The 16,074-nt window shown below is 41.2% G+C and overlaps 1 protein-coding gene across 3 annotated transcripts in view; it reads left to right on the top strand.

Moving 5' to 3' along the window:
- The window catches only part of LOC109915212 (Golgi-associated kinase 1A-like), a 37,398-nt gene that overhangs the window by 2,574 nt on the left and 18,750 nt on the right, over positions 1-16,074 (top strand). The window contains exons 2-3 of one of the 3 annotated variants that reach the window (XM_048606066.1): positions 4,900-4,984; positions 14,439-15,801. In XM_048606066.1, the coding sequence (XP_048462023.1) occupies positions 14,689-15,801 (1,113 nt within the window). In that variant the 5' untranslated portion in view covers positions 4,900-4,984; positions 14,439-14,688. Of the gene's footprint in view, positions 1-4,595; positions 4,985-14,438; positions 15,802-16,074 lie in introns of those variants that run through there. The other 2 variants (XM_048606065.1, XM_020514829.2) reach the window with 2 other exon arrangements.

Raw genomic sequence — 16,074 nt, 5'->3', positions numbered from 1 at the left:
GGGGAGGGAAAGATGTCTTTGGTGGTGGGGTCGGATTGCAGATGGCGAGAAAGAAAGGTTTGCTTAAGTATGTTACATTCAGTAGTATCACAAAGAAATATTCCTTGTGAAGCATCGAAATAATACAGTGCAGAAGGCAACCATTTGGCCCCCTTATACCTGTGTAGGCTTTCGCGTGGGCTATCCAATTGATCCCAACACTGCTCTTTACCAGTGGCCTTGTGAACATGTCCCCCTTATGTATTTAACCAATTCCCTTTTGAATGTTACTATTGACTCTCCATTTGACATGTCCATAAGGTCCCCCACCAACTTCTACAGGTGCACCATTGAAAGCATACTGCCTGGGTGCATAACGGCCTGGTATGGCAACTGCTCTGCCCAGGACCGTAAGAAACTACAGAAAGCGGTGTGCACAGCCCAGACCATCACAGAAGCTAAACTTCCATCCATAGACTCTATTTACACAGCCCTCTGCCGCAGAAAGGTGGCCAATTTCATCAAAGACCCATCGCACCCCGGTAATGATCTCCTGCAACCTCTTCCATCAGGCAGAATATACAGAAGCCTGAACACACACACCAGCAGGTTCAGGAACAGCTTCTTTCCAGCTGTTATCAGACTGTTGAATGGTCTCTAGCCTCAAATAATGTAACCTGCAACGTAACGTGTATGCGTCTAAATCTTTTTGATCAGTACATCCTTTGCTTGCTGTGATCTGCCTGTCCCACTCACAAACAAGGCTCTTCACTGTATTTCGGTACATGTTACAATAAATCAAAATCAAATCAAACTTTTGGACAATGCATTGCAGATCATTATAACTCACTGTGTAAAATAACGTTTCCTCATTTTGTCTTTGGTTCTTTTAGTATCTCGTGTAGAGTCATAGGGTCACATAGCATGGAAACAGACCCTTCGGTCCAACTTGTCCATGCCAACCAGATATCCTAAGTGAATCTAGCTCCATTTGCCAGCATTTGGCCCATATCTCTCTAAACCCTTCCTATTCGTATACCCATCCAGACGCCTTTTAAATGTTGTAATTGTTCCAGCCTCCACAATCATCCTCTGCATGAAAACATTGCCCCTTAGGTCCCTTTTATATCTTTCCTCTCTCACCTTAAACCTATGCCCTCTAGTTTTGAACTCCCTGTCTTGGGAAAAAAAACCTTGGCTATTAACCCTATCCATGCCCCTCATGATTTTATAGACCTTAATAAGACCTCTCCTCAGCCTCTGATGCCCCAGGGAAAATAGCCCCACCCTATTCAGCCTATCCCTGTAGCTCAAACCCTCCAACCCTGGCAACATCCTTGTAAATCAATTTGCACCCGTTCAAGTTTCATAACATCCTACTGTAGCAGGGAAACCAGAATTGTGCACAGTCTTCCAAAAGTGGCCTAACCAATGCCCTGCACAGCTGCAATATGACCTCCCAACTCCTATACTCAATACGCTGACTATTTTTCACAAACTGCAGGAAATCTAAAAGCAACTTAGAAATAATAAAGTACTTTTGAAGTATAGTCATTTCTACATTACAGAACACAGCAGGGAGTTTGTTCACAGGAAAATTTCACCAAAAGCAATGGTATAATGATCAGATGTGACAGTGGTTGAGGGATAAGTATTTTCTAGATACAAGAAAAATGTTTTCTGTACTTAGCATTATGAGATCCTATGTTCATCTGTGTGGGCATCACTTTAATATAGATCTCACAGAAAGGATGGGTGTCAGCTCAAAGATCAGTGTTCAAATTTGGAGTGGGACTTGAACACACAACCTATGGACTCAGGGACAAAAATGTGGCTGTTTGAGCCACCTCTATTTCTAAAAAGTTGTGGTTAAAAAAATTCTCAATAAATATATCTCACGGGATGCTAACAAACGTTGACTTGAAAAACCAGTGATTGTGAAATTGCACAAGTCAATCAACACCCCTAGTCCTCACCAAACTACATTAACTCACAATAGGATTGATTTTCAACTTAACACTGAAGTGAAAATCCATCATTGTGGATCAGTTGTCCATTATACAAACTGAGGGAACGCGACGGAAATTTCAATGAGGATGGTGTTAATAAAGACAGATGATCCACTCACTAACCAGGAGGGGATGCTTATGATAGAAACATGGTAACACAGAAAGAGTTGCAGCACGGAAGGAGTCCATTCAGCCCATCATGGCTGAGAGAGTTTGAGAAAAGCTAGTCGGTCTAATCCCATATTGATCTTGATCTGAAGCTCTGTAAGTTAGGTGTATATTAACTGCTTTTTAAAAATGTGATGATGGTTTTTGCCTCTGCCACCTGTCAGGCAATAGGTTCCAGACCTCCACCACCCTCTGGGTGAAAAGACTTTTTAGGTTCTCTCCAATTCTGCCACTGTTTACCTCAAGCCTTTATCACTTGATTATTGAGCTCTCTGCTGGGATAAATATCTTTATCTCAGCCCCTGATAATGTTGTATACTAAAATGAAATCTTCCCTCTGCTACCTTTTATTTCAAAAAGAACCCCAAATTATCCATTCTTTCTAGTTTGCTAGAATTCCCTATTCCTGGCAAATTTCTTATGTTCCATCCCTAGTGTAAATGCACTCTTTGTGTAATGCAGAGACCGGAACTGTACACATTCTGTAAGTTGTAGTCTAGCTGGTGTTTTATAAAGTTAGAGCTTAAGCTTCCTCATACTTTTGGCTTTGACCAATAAAGGAACATTATTTGTAGACCTTCTTGGTCATGCAACACTTTGCATTTATCCAAATTAAACTCCATCTGCCACTCCTTGGCCCATTAGCCCAGTTGATCAAGATTCCTTTGTAATCTTAGATAACCTTTCTCACTGTCCACTATACCACCAATTTTGATGTCGTCCGCAAACTTACTAACCATGCTTCCTAAATTCTCATCCAAGTCATTTATATAAATGACAAAAGTGGACCCAGCACTGATCCCTGCAGAACGCCGCTGGTCACAGTCCTTCAGTCCAAAAAACAGCCCTAATGTCCAAGACTCAGAGAAATACTGAGCCCTTGAGTTTGTTTTGCCTTCATTGTCTGTGTCTCTGTCTTCTGCTGTTGCCCTTTGAAGGGCCCCACATAGCTATAATGTGGTGACTTCTTCCTCACAGATGGCAGCATGTACCCCACCCATTCTTGGTGTGATGGCTTTCCATTATTTCCATTGCGCACTTGTGATTTACTAGATGATGGAAGGCACTAGCGGCTGTTCCTCTAACAGCATGTTCCAGGCTTTGTCTCGCTGTTTAGGTGAACTCTTGAAACATTAACGTCCCCTTCCTGGTAGCCCACCCCATCAACTCCACAGGCTTCACACATCCTCAGGTCCCCAGCTAACCCTGAGTCTGAGTCTGAAGCTATCCATCTTTAGCCCCTCAGCCTGAGGCATATGACAACTCTAGCAGTCCTCCAGTACATCCCTGTAGTCAGACAGCATTAGAAATTGATGATCAGAGATTCCATCATTTCTCCCTTTGTCTCCCTTAGCTGGCTGGAATACATTTCATCCTGCTATGATGATGTATCTGCTCTCAAGGATGCTTCACTCTTTAGTATTCTGCTTTTTTTGTATTTATCCCAGTCAATGTTTCAAATGTTTCCCTGCTTGATTACAATGTCTGCTTCATCTATGTTTAGGTAAACAGCATTTAGTAAAAAAAAATGCCCACAATTTCCACCTTTTAACTTTTTGATGTCGAACAGATCCTGCATCTTCCTCAGTGTTCCTCGTGTTCTTTATGTGTTTTAAACATGTCTTTGGGTTTTCCTTGATTTTACTTGCTAAGACTTTTCATGCCTTCTCTTTCTTTCCTACCTTCCTTCATAACATAATCACTGCATTTCCTATACTCCTCTAGCCTTTTTTTGCAGTATTGAGCTTTTGACATTTGACATCGTCTTCCTCCTACTTTTGCCTTCTCCTAAGATGCATGTCCAGTGCCATCCAAGAATGATCTAGTTCTGAGAGTCCAATCCTTCTCCTTTGTGGGAACTCACTTGCCATAGTTCTGACATTCATCACGTTGAGTAGTTTTTTTTTTACAATCCACTTTTAGCCAAGCCAGCAAAACGAGCATATCCCAAATATAAAGTGTTCACTTGCAGTCTGTGTCTATTGTTTTCCACATAGTGTTAAATCTAGGAACGAAAACAAAGTTGCTGGAAAAGCTCAGCAGGTCTGGCAGCATCTGTGGAGGAGAAAACAGAATTAACGTTTCGGGTCCGGTGACCCTTCCTCAGAACTGTTAAATCTAATTGGATTGTGATCGCTGCTCTCCCACTGTTACCCCTTCCTGAACTGCCCCCTTCTCTTCTGGTGCTTGTTACCTCCTCATTAAAAGTGTTCTCCTGATTGGATTTTATGCCTTTTGAGCCACTGTACCTTTTTAATGTGAATATATCACAATGAATCTTCAATCTACTATTACTCTTGCTTTTCCCCTATATTTCTCATAACTTCTCAAAGTGAGTCATCAGCAGTGACACACTCAGTAAATAATTTCACTTCCCTCTCAGAGATGTGGTGCTACATTTTAATGTTGTTAATCTGACAGCCCATTGGAATATATAACACGCTGCTGATCCCTCCCAGTGTTTCTCCATTATAGTCTCGAGTTCAAACATGTTGTGTTTTTTTTCTAATGAATCCGTGCAGTTGGATTGTGTTCAAATGTATAAAAAGAAAGTACACCACTCCTTTCTTCCCATCCTCGAAACCGTTTCAGTTGCAGGAGTTCTCACATACTTTGCAAGGCACACCGCACTGTCTGAAGGAATGGAATGATGCACGGTAGTAATATGATTACGTGACTCATTACTGGACATTTCAAGCTTGGCAGTAAAAAGATGACAACCAGAGTTCATTATTCTCAGCAGACAGAGTGTAACTCACTGTGGCAGCAAGGATACGGAGCTCAATTCAAAAGGCTGAAGAAAACGTGACCCATCATATTTTTTACTGGTGAGATAAATCTCCTCTCTTTCGTTTTGAATGTTTGGAGTGATGATTGGTATCAGTGGTCCCACTGGAGGTGTTACCATAATGGGGCTACTTGTTTTATTTTAGGTGATAATTTTTATTCCAAATACATGTGACAGAGCCCACTTTGGATCTGAATGATACAATGTAGCTTCCGATGCCAGTTCTCAGTGCAAGTGGATACAGGAAGATTGTGGTTTCAAACAACTGGGTAGTACACACATCTAATTTGCATTTGAAACTGTAGCCAGCTAATGGTTGCAAAGTTTTGTACTTAGCACAGAATCATTCTATCTCTCATTTCATTGCAATGAACAACTAAGAGACCTGTAAAATAATGTGTACATCACCTTGATATAAGTAACATGCAACAACATGCCAAGATAGTTCTTGCGGCATACTCCTAGTGTCCCTAACTTTAGGCCAGGAACCCAGGCCCAAGTCTCATCTGCTCCAGAGGTGTGTCATCACATTTTGGAACAGGTTGATAGAAATTATCCCTAAGTTAGGCCAACTAAGAAACCATGAAACTGTACACATTACAGCAATGAGATTAAAACTGTAATGTAATCTCATTGACATATTGTATGTAATGCAATCAAACTGCATTTACATCAAAGAAATATAAAATGTCATGAAACGTTGTAGATGTCAGATGACTATAAAATACCATAAACAACAAATACATTTTAATTATATAAAATACCATAAAGTAGTGTACACAATACAATGATATAAAAGTAAAGCAGTCTGTACATCACACTGATATAAAATGCCATAAAATAGCGCATATATCACATTGGCATGAAACTGTGTAAAATTGGTATAAAATAGCAGAAAGCAAGAATATTTCAAAGAGATATAACATTCCATAAAACAATTGTATATCACACTGATGTGAAGAAAATCATTTGGCAATATATAAATCACACAGATATAGAATACTATGAAACCATGTCTATATCACAGTGGTACGGAAGGAGATGTGATGGCGCAGTGATATTATCAGAGTAATACAGAGACCCAGGTTTGGCTTCATAGATCTGCATTCGAATACAACCATGGCAGATGGTGGAATTTGAATTCAAGAATTTAAAAAGTTCTGGAATTGATTATCAGGAAAAATCTGACTGGTTAACTAATTCCCTTTACAGAAGGAAGTCTGTCATCTTTACCTGGTCTACTCTAGACCCACAATAATGTGATAATCATAGAATACCTACAGTATGGATACAGGCCATTCAGCCCAAGTCCACACCGCCCCTCTGAAGAGCATCCCATGCAGACCCATTCCCCTACCTCTGTATTTCCCACCTAATCTACACATCCCTGGGCACTTTAGCACAGCCAATCCACCTACCCTGCACATCTTTGGGCTGTGGGAGGAAACTGGAGCACCCGGAGGAAACCCACGCAGACATGGGGAGAATGTGCAAACTCCACACAAACAGTTGCCCCAAGGTGGAATCAAACCTGGGTCCCTGGCGCTGTGAGGCAGCAGTGCTAACCACTGAGCCAGTGTGCTGCCCCAATGTGGTGGACTCTTAGCTGCCCTCTGAAATGGCCTAGCAAATGACATGGCCATGCTAGGAATTCTCAAAAAAGGAATGAAGCTAGATTGACCATTTGAACTGGAAATAAAAATGCAGCCCTGTCGACTCTACAATGTTCTCCTTACTAATATCTAGTACCGAAGTCAGGAGAGGTGTCTCACAGCCGAGTCAAACAACAACCTGACATAGCCGTACTTATGGAATCATACCTTCAGTTAATGTCTTAAGTTCACAGTAGACAGATGATTGGTAGATGGCTTAACCTGAGGGTTACTACCCATTAGGCGAAGTGATAAGGTTGAGAAGGCAGGACCTTCATTGTAACCTCAACCAGTGCCACTCTGCATTACAAACCAGCTATCCAGCTAACCGATCCCACATCTATACTTCACACCAAATTAGAATACCATGAAACCATTTCCATCAATACAAAATAATGTGAAGCCATCACATTAGTCAAAGCACCATCAAGTAGCTTGTATATTACAATGACATATAATATTATAGGACTTCATATAGGTCTCACTGATCCAAAAATATCATAAAAATGTATTTGTCACACCAATATAAAATACTGTCACATACACACTGGTATAATGAACCAAAGCAGATAACTGAAGTAAAATTAAGGGAACATATGGCAATTATGACCACAACAAGTAAACTTTAAGATGATGATAGAGAAGGACATATGCGTGATTCAAAAGAAAGGTCATTTTGAGGGGCTGAGTCTTATTTTGGGAGAATAAAATGAGGAACTGTAAATGAGGAACAACAATGTAAAGCAATATCAAATAACATTTCACACAGTTTTCAAAAGAGTGAGGGAAAATATATTGCACTGAATATATGGGGGAAAAGGCAGGCCTTAAACATGTAGATAGATTGCAGGGATGTGCACAATATAAGATACAAGACCATAAGATACAAGTGCACAATTAGGCCATTCAGCCCATCGATTCTGCTCATTCAATCATGGTTGATATGTCTCTCAAACCAATATGAGAGAATAAAATAAGATTAGGAAATAAGTCAAAAAATAAATACAAAGGTCAAGATGAACTACGAAACTGAATCATCAAGGAAGCTAAAACAAAATCAAATATTTTACAGATACAGCAACAAAAAATGTGAAAACTTTGACTGGAATTAAGGGATGGACAGGATCAAAAACAAAGTTGCTGGAGAAGCTCGGCAGGTCTGGCAGCATCTGTGGAGGAGAAAACAGAGTTAACGTTTCGGGTCCAGTGACCCTTCCTCAGAACTGATGGTGGTTGGGAAAATGTCAGTTTACATGCAGAAAATAGGGAGGTGGGTGGGGTAGGGAGTAAATGATAAGATAGAGCCCAAAGAGAGAGAAAGACAGTTGGACAGACAAAGGAGTTGCTAACGATCAGGCTGGGAGGGTGAATAGTTGTTAATGGGGACTGTTAGTGACTGTTAGTGGGTGTGTAGTGGCAGGCTATGTGGTAACAAGGCCTGGTGTATGGGGTGGGGGGCTGGGACATGGGAGAGTTTAGGCCCTAAAATTATTGGACTCAAGATTGAGTCCGGAGGGCTGTAGGGTCCCCAAGCGGAAAATGAGGTGTTGTTCCTCCAGCTTGCGTTGGGCTTCACTGGAACACTAGCAAGCCGGAAACAGAGATGTTGGCCAGGGAGCAGGGTGGTGCATTGAAGTGGCAGGCAACAGGTAGTTCAGGGTCTTTTTTGCGAGCAGAACTACTTCAGATGACAACAGTAAAATGTCAGAAATATTAATTAATTATGTTGCTTCGGTACTTGCCAGAACAGGTAGGCATGACATTGAATCATGAGATGAGTATTGAGAAACGTGCATTTAGGATAATGACAAGAAGTGTGACAAATAAATCAAATTCAACTACAGATTTGGGATAAGAGGTTATTTTCAGGTTAGCAACCTGCAACTAGTGGAGCTACGAGAAGATCAGTGTTTGGGCAACAATTATTTACAATATATATTAATGTCTTGGATGAGGAAAGTGAATGTATTGTAGCCAAGTTTGCAGATGACACTGCAATAGGTAAATTAAAGTCACCATACTCTTACCTGGCTGCTCTGTCATTAGAGAGAGATAACTGGTGGTGGTTTAACCTGAGGGTCACACACCTCAGACAACAGAGAAGGTTGAGAAGGAGAATCTAAAATCTTATAAATGAGTGAGGTCAGGCTAACCGTCCTATAATTTCCTGTCTTCTTCCTCCCTCCCTTCTTAAACAGGGGTGTTACATTAGCCATTTGCAGTCCTCTGGAACCCTCCTTGACTCCAACGATTTCTGAAAAATCACCTACCAGTGTTTCCACAATCTCTTCAGCTATCTCCTTCAGAACCCTGGGACATATTCCATCAGGTCCAGGTGATTTATCCAATCTCAGATTTTTCACCTTCCCCAGCATCTTCTCCTTAGTAATGGCCACTACATTCTCCTCTGTCCCTGACTCTCCTAACTCTGGTAGGCTGTTGGTGTTTGTGATTGTGAAAACTGATGCAAACTACCTATTCAACTCCTCTGCCATTTCTTTGCTCCCCATTTCTACTTGCCCAACCTCATTTCTTTCCAGTGTCCACTCTTAACTCTCTCTCTTTTACCTTTTATGTAACTGAAAAAACTCTTACAATCTTCTTTTATGTTACTAGCTAGTACTAACTACTACTAACTGTCCTCATATTTTATTCTCCCCTTATGTTTTTTCTGCTGTCCGCTCCTGGTTTTTAAAGGTTTCCCAATCCTCTGGCTTCCCACTAACCTCCACCACATTGTAATCCTTTTTCTTTTGCTTTTATGCTGTCACTGACTTCCCTTGTCAGACGTGGTTGCCTCATCCTCCCCTTTGTATGCTTCTTCTTCCTTGGGATGGATTTCTGCTACGCTTCCAAATCACGCTTAGAAAGCCCTGCCATTGCTGCTCCACTGTCTCCCCTGCTAGGCTCCCCTTCCAATCAATTCTGGCCAGCTCCTCCCTCATGTCTTTGTAATTACCATTACTCAATATTAGTTACACCTGATTCCAGCTTCCCTATGAAACTGCGAGATGAATTCTATCATATAATGGTCACTGCCCCCTAGGCATTCCTTTACCTTCAGCTCCCTAATCAAGTTTGCCTCATTACATGTCACCAAATCCAGAATTGACCATTCCCTAGTGAACTCTACCACAAGCTGATCCAAAAAAACCATTGTGTAGACATTTAACAAATTCCTTTTCTTGGGATTAGCCACCAACCTGATTTTCCCAGTCGACTTGCATATTGAAGTCCCCTATGATTATTGTTATAGTGCCTTTCTTACATGCCTTTTCTCTCTCCTGATTTATTTTCTATCCCACATTCTGACTGTTGCTTGAGGCCTGTACATAGCTCCCATCATGGTCTTTTTTCCTTTGCAGTTTGTCAACCGCGCGCGCGCACACACACACACACACACACACAATTGATGCTTTCTGACTCTATATTACTCCTTGCTATTGAATTAATTTTGTTTCTTACTAGTGAGGCAACCCCTCTGCCCATGTGCCTGTCCTTTCAATAGAGCGTGTATCCTTGGATAATTAGTTTCCAGCCCTGATCACCTTATAGCTACGTCTGTCTGATGCCCACAACATTGTACCTGTCAATTTCAGTGTGAGCTACAAGCTCACTGTTCTTGTTCCATATACTGTGTGTATTTAACTACAACACCCGCAGTTCTGTGTTGACTGCCCCCTTATACTGCGCCCGAAGTTAGATTCCTGACCCTTTCCATACACTCTGTCCTATTACTTGCTCTGGAAACTTTAATAACCTCTGCTGACCCCTTTCCCGCTTTAAAATCCAATGACCACTTTATGTAGCCTTTCCAGTAGGATCCCGGTCTCAGAACGGCTCAAGTGGACTCTCTTCCCTTCTGTCCCAATAATGCTGCCAGTTCCCCATGAAATGGAACTCCTCTTTCCCACACCCACTCCTTTAGCCACGTTTTTACTTCCCTAATCATCATCTCTCTTTGCCAATTAGTAAGTGGCCCAGGTAATATTTGATTTCATTGAGTGGTGGAACTGACTCAATGGGCCAAATGCCCTACTTCTGCTCTTCTATCTTATGGTTTTAAGAACAAGGGTTCCGTTCCAGATGGGAACATTGAAAAGGTCGGAGGTTCTGCTGAATCTGTGTCAAGCCAGGGTTGGAGAACACTTGGAGCATACAGTTCTGGTCACCATATTTAGAAGTAGACGTAGAGGCACTAAATAGAGTGCAGAAACGTTTTACAAAGGTAATGCCAGAAATGTCTGGGTATATAGATCTTTGTTACCTTTCTCTTGTAAAAATGAAATGGGATGACCTGATAGGGATCCTTAAAATGAAGAAAGATTTTGAGAGTGAATAGAGAGAATGTTCCCTCTTGTGGTGAACAGGATAACTGGAGGCTGTCAACATATGATAATCACCAAGAAATCTGATGGGGCATTCAGGAAAAGCTTCTTCACCCACAGAATGCTGAGAATGTGGATGTAACTGAGAATAGTACAGAAGCATTTAAGTAGAAGCCAGACAAGCATTTGAGGGAGAAGGCAATCGATGGTAGGATGATAAATTTAGGTGGTGCATAAAACTGACACAGTCTGGATCAGCTGAATTGCCTGTTTCTGTGCCATATTAATTACATTGATATAAAATACCATAAAACTATATAGATGATATTGACATATGCATACATTTATATATTATAAAATAGCTTATGTATTGCTGCAAAATAAACATTGAATGATATGGAATACCACAAAACACTAATGTGTCACACAGACATAAAATACCTAAACAGTGTACACATCACACTAATAGATAACATACCTCAAAGCTGTGTGTACTTCATACTGACATCAAACAGTGTAAAACATAGACTTTGCACCAATCAAATCATAAAACTGTTTATTAATCACTGATATAAAAGACTGCAAACCACTGTTTCCATCACACTGACATAAAACACTTAACAAAGTTTATGGACCAGAATGGAGTACTGTACAGCAGCATAAAGGAACTGATAAAGAACAGCACAAAATATGGAATGCACACAATGATATAATTAGCATGAAACATTAAAAAAAATCATGAAATGAAATACAATAATGCAGAAATTACACCACAGCAATAAAACGAACAGTGTAACATATCACACAGATGTAAAAAGGTGTAAAAAAAACATCATGCTGATAAAAAACATCATTCAATATATACTTCATGATGTGGAGGTGCTGGTGTTGGACTGGGGTGGACAAAGTTAGAAGTCCCACAACACCAGGTTATAGTCCAACTGGTTTATTTGAAATCACAAGCTTTCAGAGCTTTGCTCCTTCGTCAGGTGAAGGAACCTGATGAAGGAACAGCGTTCCGAAAGCCTGTGGTTTCAAATAAATCTGTTGGACTATAACCTGGTGTCATGTGACATCTGAATATATACTTCACACTGATATAAAATGCCCTAAACTACTGTATATAACACTCCCATGTCAAATACCACAAAGCAATGTTTGTAACAGAACAATACACCAGTGTCGACATCACACCAAATGTGAAAAAGCAAATACATCTCTCTGATATAAAATACCATAAAACTGTGCATAACTGACACTTATAACATACCACAAAACAACATCTAAATCAAACCAATGTAAAAGACATGAACATCAGATAAATGTCAACAAGGTTAAAAACATACACATTACACCAACATAAAACACACTGAATGCAGATAACTGTGAAGTATTGTATGTATCACAATGATCAAATCCTGTAAAACCATGTATACATCATCATAGAATCCCTACAGTGTGGAAACAGGCCCTTTGGCCCAACAAGTCCACACTGACCTTCAGAGCATCTCACCCTGACCCATACCCCTATAACCCACCTAATCTACACATCCCTGAACACTACAGGCAATTTAGCATGGCCAATCCATCAAGCCTGCACATCTTTGGACTGTGGGAGGAAACCAGAGCACCTGGAGGAAACCCATGCAGACAAGGGGAGAATGTGCAAACTCCACACAGACAGTTGCCCAAAGGTGGAATTGAACCCAAGCCCCCGGTGCTGTGAGGCAGCAGTGCTAACCACTGAGCCACCATGTTGCCCCAGCATACTGGTATCATACTGATATCAAACTGAAGTAATATACATGGCTGCTCTGGGAAAGTCCTGTCTTGAGGCTTAGATTTCAGTAAATGGTCAGAACCGGTCAGCAAATATCATTTATACTGTAGCACACTTCTTCAGCCGTCAAGATTGATGATGAGATGTAGGCAAAAATTAGCAAATTAAGAAAAGCCTTCGGGTAACATTGATTTCAGTACAGGGCAAAGAGGAAGAAGTCTACCTAGCTAACTGAAAGTCGAAAAGCAAAAGTCCTCTCTGCTGTGCTCACAGACAACTTGCACTGATTACCTGCATCATGCCACTTTCATTTGAGCTGCCCTCAGAAACTTCTGAGGATCAGATGGCAGGATGAAGTACTAGGCACTCTGGTGTTCACCTGAGCTTGTATGTCAAGTATCCAGATCATCACAACTGAGCTGGTCTGGTCACAGAACCAGAATGTTTGACACTCACGTACCAAAGTGAATGTTCTGCGGAGAGCTTGGAAGTGGGGGTATACTCTTCCATGAAGTTGAAACAAGTGCTGCAAGAAGACTTTGAAGGCTTCACTTAGGAGTTTGAATTAAACCTCAAATCACTCAGGATCATACTGGGGCCTCTTTCAGAAGCAGGTGCTTAGTAGAGGCAGAAGAGAAACAAGAGGATAGGAAACATTGAAGCAGCAACTTATCTGACACTCGATCACCTTGGGGATACTATCATATTTGCAGCAAAACACTTCCAGGCGCAGGTTGGCCTGAGCAGTTACCTACATACCAACTGGTACCTGAAACAAGCCAAGGTAATGAATACAGACATTTTGACCTTGAAGGACCAACAAGATCAAATATAATAACTCATATCAGATGAACAGAAAATACTGGGGGATGATTTATACAGCACACTAATATGAAATACTACAAAACATAAATATATTGCACCAATATAAATTAGTATAAATCAGTATATGCATCACATTGACATAGATTACCATGATACCATCTATACTTTGTGCACAACAAAAATACAGTGAAACAGCATATACATCACATCAATTTGAAATCACACAGATAAAAAATGCTGAAAAACAGCATCTAAATCATACTGATATAAAATAGCAATAAACAGTACATGTCAGACTGAAATGTGATAGAATATCACATCCATTAAGTTGGTATCAAATACCATAGAACTATGCATACATCACACTGTTATGCATCCATCACCAGTATAAGGTGTGGAGGTTAGTTAGTTAGCTGGTTAGAATGTGATGCTGAATGACACACAGGGAGAGTGTTCAGTCCGTGAGGTTGTTTGTGGAGGCCTGCCCTTTCACTTTTCTCCATGCTTGATGCTGATTGTTGCTCCATAAGCTACACAACTAGTTCCTCTCTAACAAAGAGGATCTGTATGGTCACTTATGGACTATGGCTAATTATCGCCAATGTACAACAGTACACACAGCCCACCCATACAGAATATTGTAAAACATTCATAAAATACCATGAACCAAAGTAAATGCCATCAGTTTAGAAATCACACTGACATATATATGCACTGCAGTAATTATAATCAGTACATTACACTGATATAACATAGAACTGTAAATAATTTTGATGAAAGAGTAAACTCCTCCCTCATGTTGAATTGCTTCATACAGTCTGAAGTTACAGATTCACCCGCAATGAATTTAAGGCTATAATCAGCTTCTGGGGCTTCAATAATATATCTTGTGAATTTTATCTTTTGCAGTTTTCATCATCGTCTGAACCCCTTGGTGAGATTTCAGCAGTGTGTAGCTCCCAACCATTCATTATTCCATATATAAAAACATCTGAGTTCCTCAACTAGGTCACTGCCTTTAAGAACTCCCAAATATTCATTACTGTGCATTGGATGCAGGAGTTAAGTTTAACCATTGAAGAGTGCAATACGGCAGCAGGCAAAATTGTAGTAAGTCTTGATTCTTGAAGGCTTTTTTAGACTGTGCCGGAAGTGGTTCATGAAATTTAAGAAACTGCACCACTTTCTCTGTGCCTTTGGGTTACCTGAGAAAGACAAGATGAGACTGAACAAAAAGAGAGTGCTTTTATGTGTCAGCCTTCTTGGATCTGTGTACATTCTGCTTTGTACAATAAAATCCTTGGATGTTCACTCAGCAGCAACAGTCAGCAAGTCCCATATTCAGGGAACTGAGCAACTTTATACAGGAACAAGAGTGATCAAGGGCAGGGCTGTCCATCACAATGATTTGCAACAGCAGAGAAAATTCAAATTGAGGGATCTTTTTCTTATGGATTCTGTTCAGATTATAGAGTCAAACCTTCATCAAAAGGCCTCCAAAGCCAGGCCAGTCAGAAAGTCAAAAAGCAAAGACAGCACAAAGTGGCTGGGAGATGACAATGAAATAATGGGTGCTCCACAGGACGACAAAGAGACGGATGTTACTCAGAAATCAGCCAACAAGAATAATATGGCTTCCCCAAAGAAACAAGAGGTGAAGAAATTGAAAGAAGCAAAGAAGCCAGACAGAACAAACTTGGAATGTCTTCGGCGTGGCAGGTTGCACTCAGAGGATTTCCTTGGGGGATCAGCCTTGGAGAAGCCCATTACTTGGTTCAGTCAAAGGGACGAGAGACTGGTAAAGCTCCTGGCCAGGGGATTTGTTCGGAAGGTTGACCATTTCACCAGAGGGGAGGAGATGGCCCGTGTCGTCCTGAGCATTAACAGCTCCCGTCCTCTGGAGGGCAGCAGAGACCACTGTAGAGCAGGAGTTTGCGGGATTGTGAAGGAGATGAGTGACCTGAGGGAAGTAGCTGCTTTCCACCTGGACAGGATTCTGGGTCTCGGCATCAGTCAGCCAGTGGTGACACGGCGCCTGCAGTGCCCTCTGCTGCCAGTGAAATACACTGACGGGTCTGCCAAGCCAGTCGTGTGGTGGGACCCAGAGATCTCTCTCCCCCCAGGCACTAGCCTGCACCTGGACACATACCTTTTCCACGTGGTGCAGTTCCCATCTGTCTTTCGACAGTGCGGTGCACTGCAAGACGAAATATGTTTCCGAGACAACAGCCCAGAGCTCGAGAAGCTGAAATTGTTGGATTATTTCTTCCAGGTAATTCAGGGACAAAGGTACTTTTAGCTTCTCATAGCAACGCTCTGATCCACATCAAGATGATTACGTTTAGTTTCAGGGAGGAAGGATATATTGGGCTTGAAGTGGAGGCACAGCATATTTTCCAGAATTTTTCCAGCCAGGTTTTAGAAGACACCTTCTTCCAAAGGGCAGTTAAGGATGGACACTATCATCCCTGAACACATTTTATAAAACAGTTTGTGAAAGAGCTCAGAGATAGTAGGAACTGCCGATGCTGGAGAACCTGAGATA

This window comes from Rhincodon typus, chromosome 15 (assembly GCF_021869965.1).
Source record: "Rhincodon typus isolate 14 chromosome 15, sRhiTyp1.1, whole genome shotgun sequence".
In the NCBI taxonomy this organism is placed as follows: Eukaryota; Metazoa; Chordata; class Chondrichthyes; order Orectolobiformes; family Rhincodontidae; genus Rhincodon; species Rhincodon typus.
The sequence above is the reverse complement of the archived record's forward strand: the minus strand, read 5'-3'. Positions and strand labels throughout refer to the sequence as shown.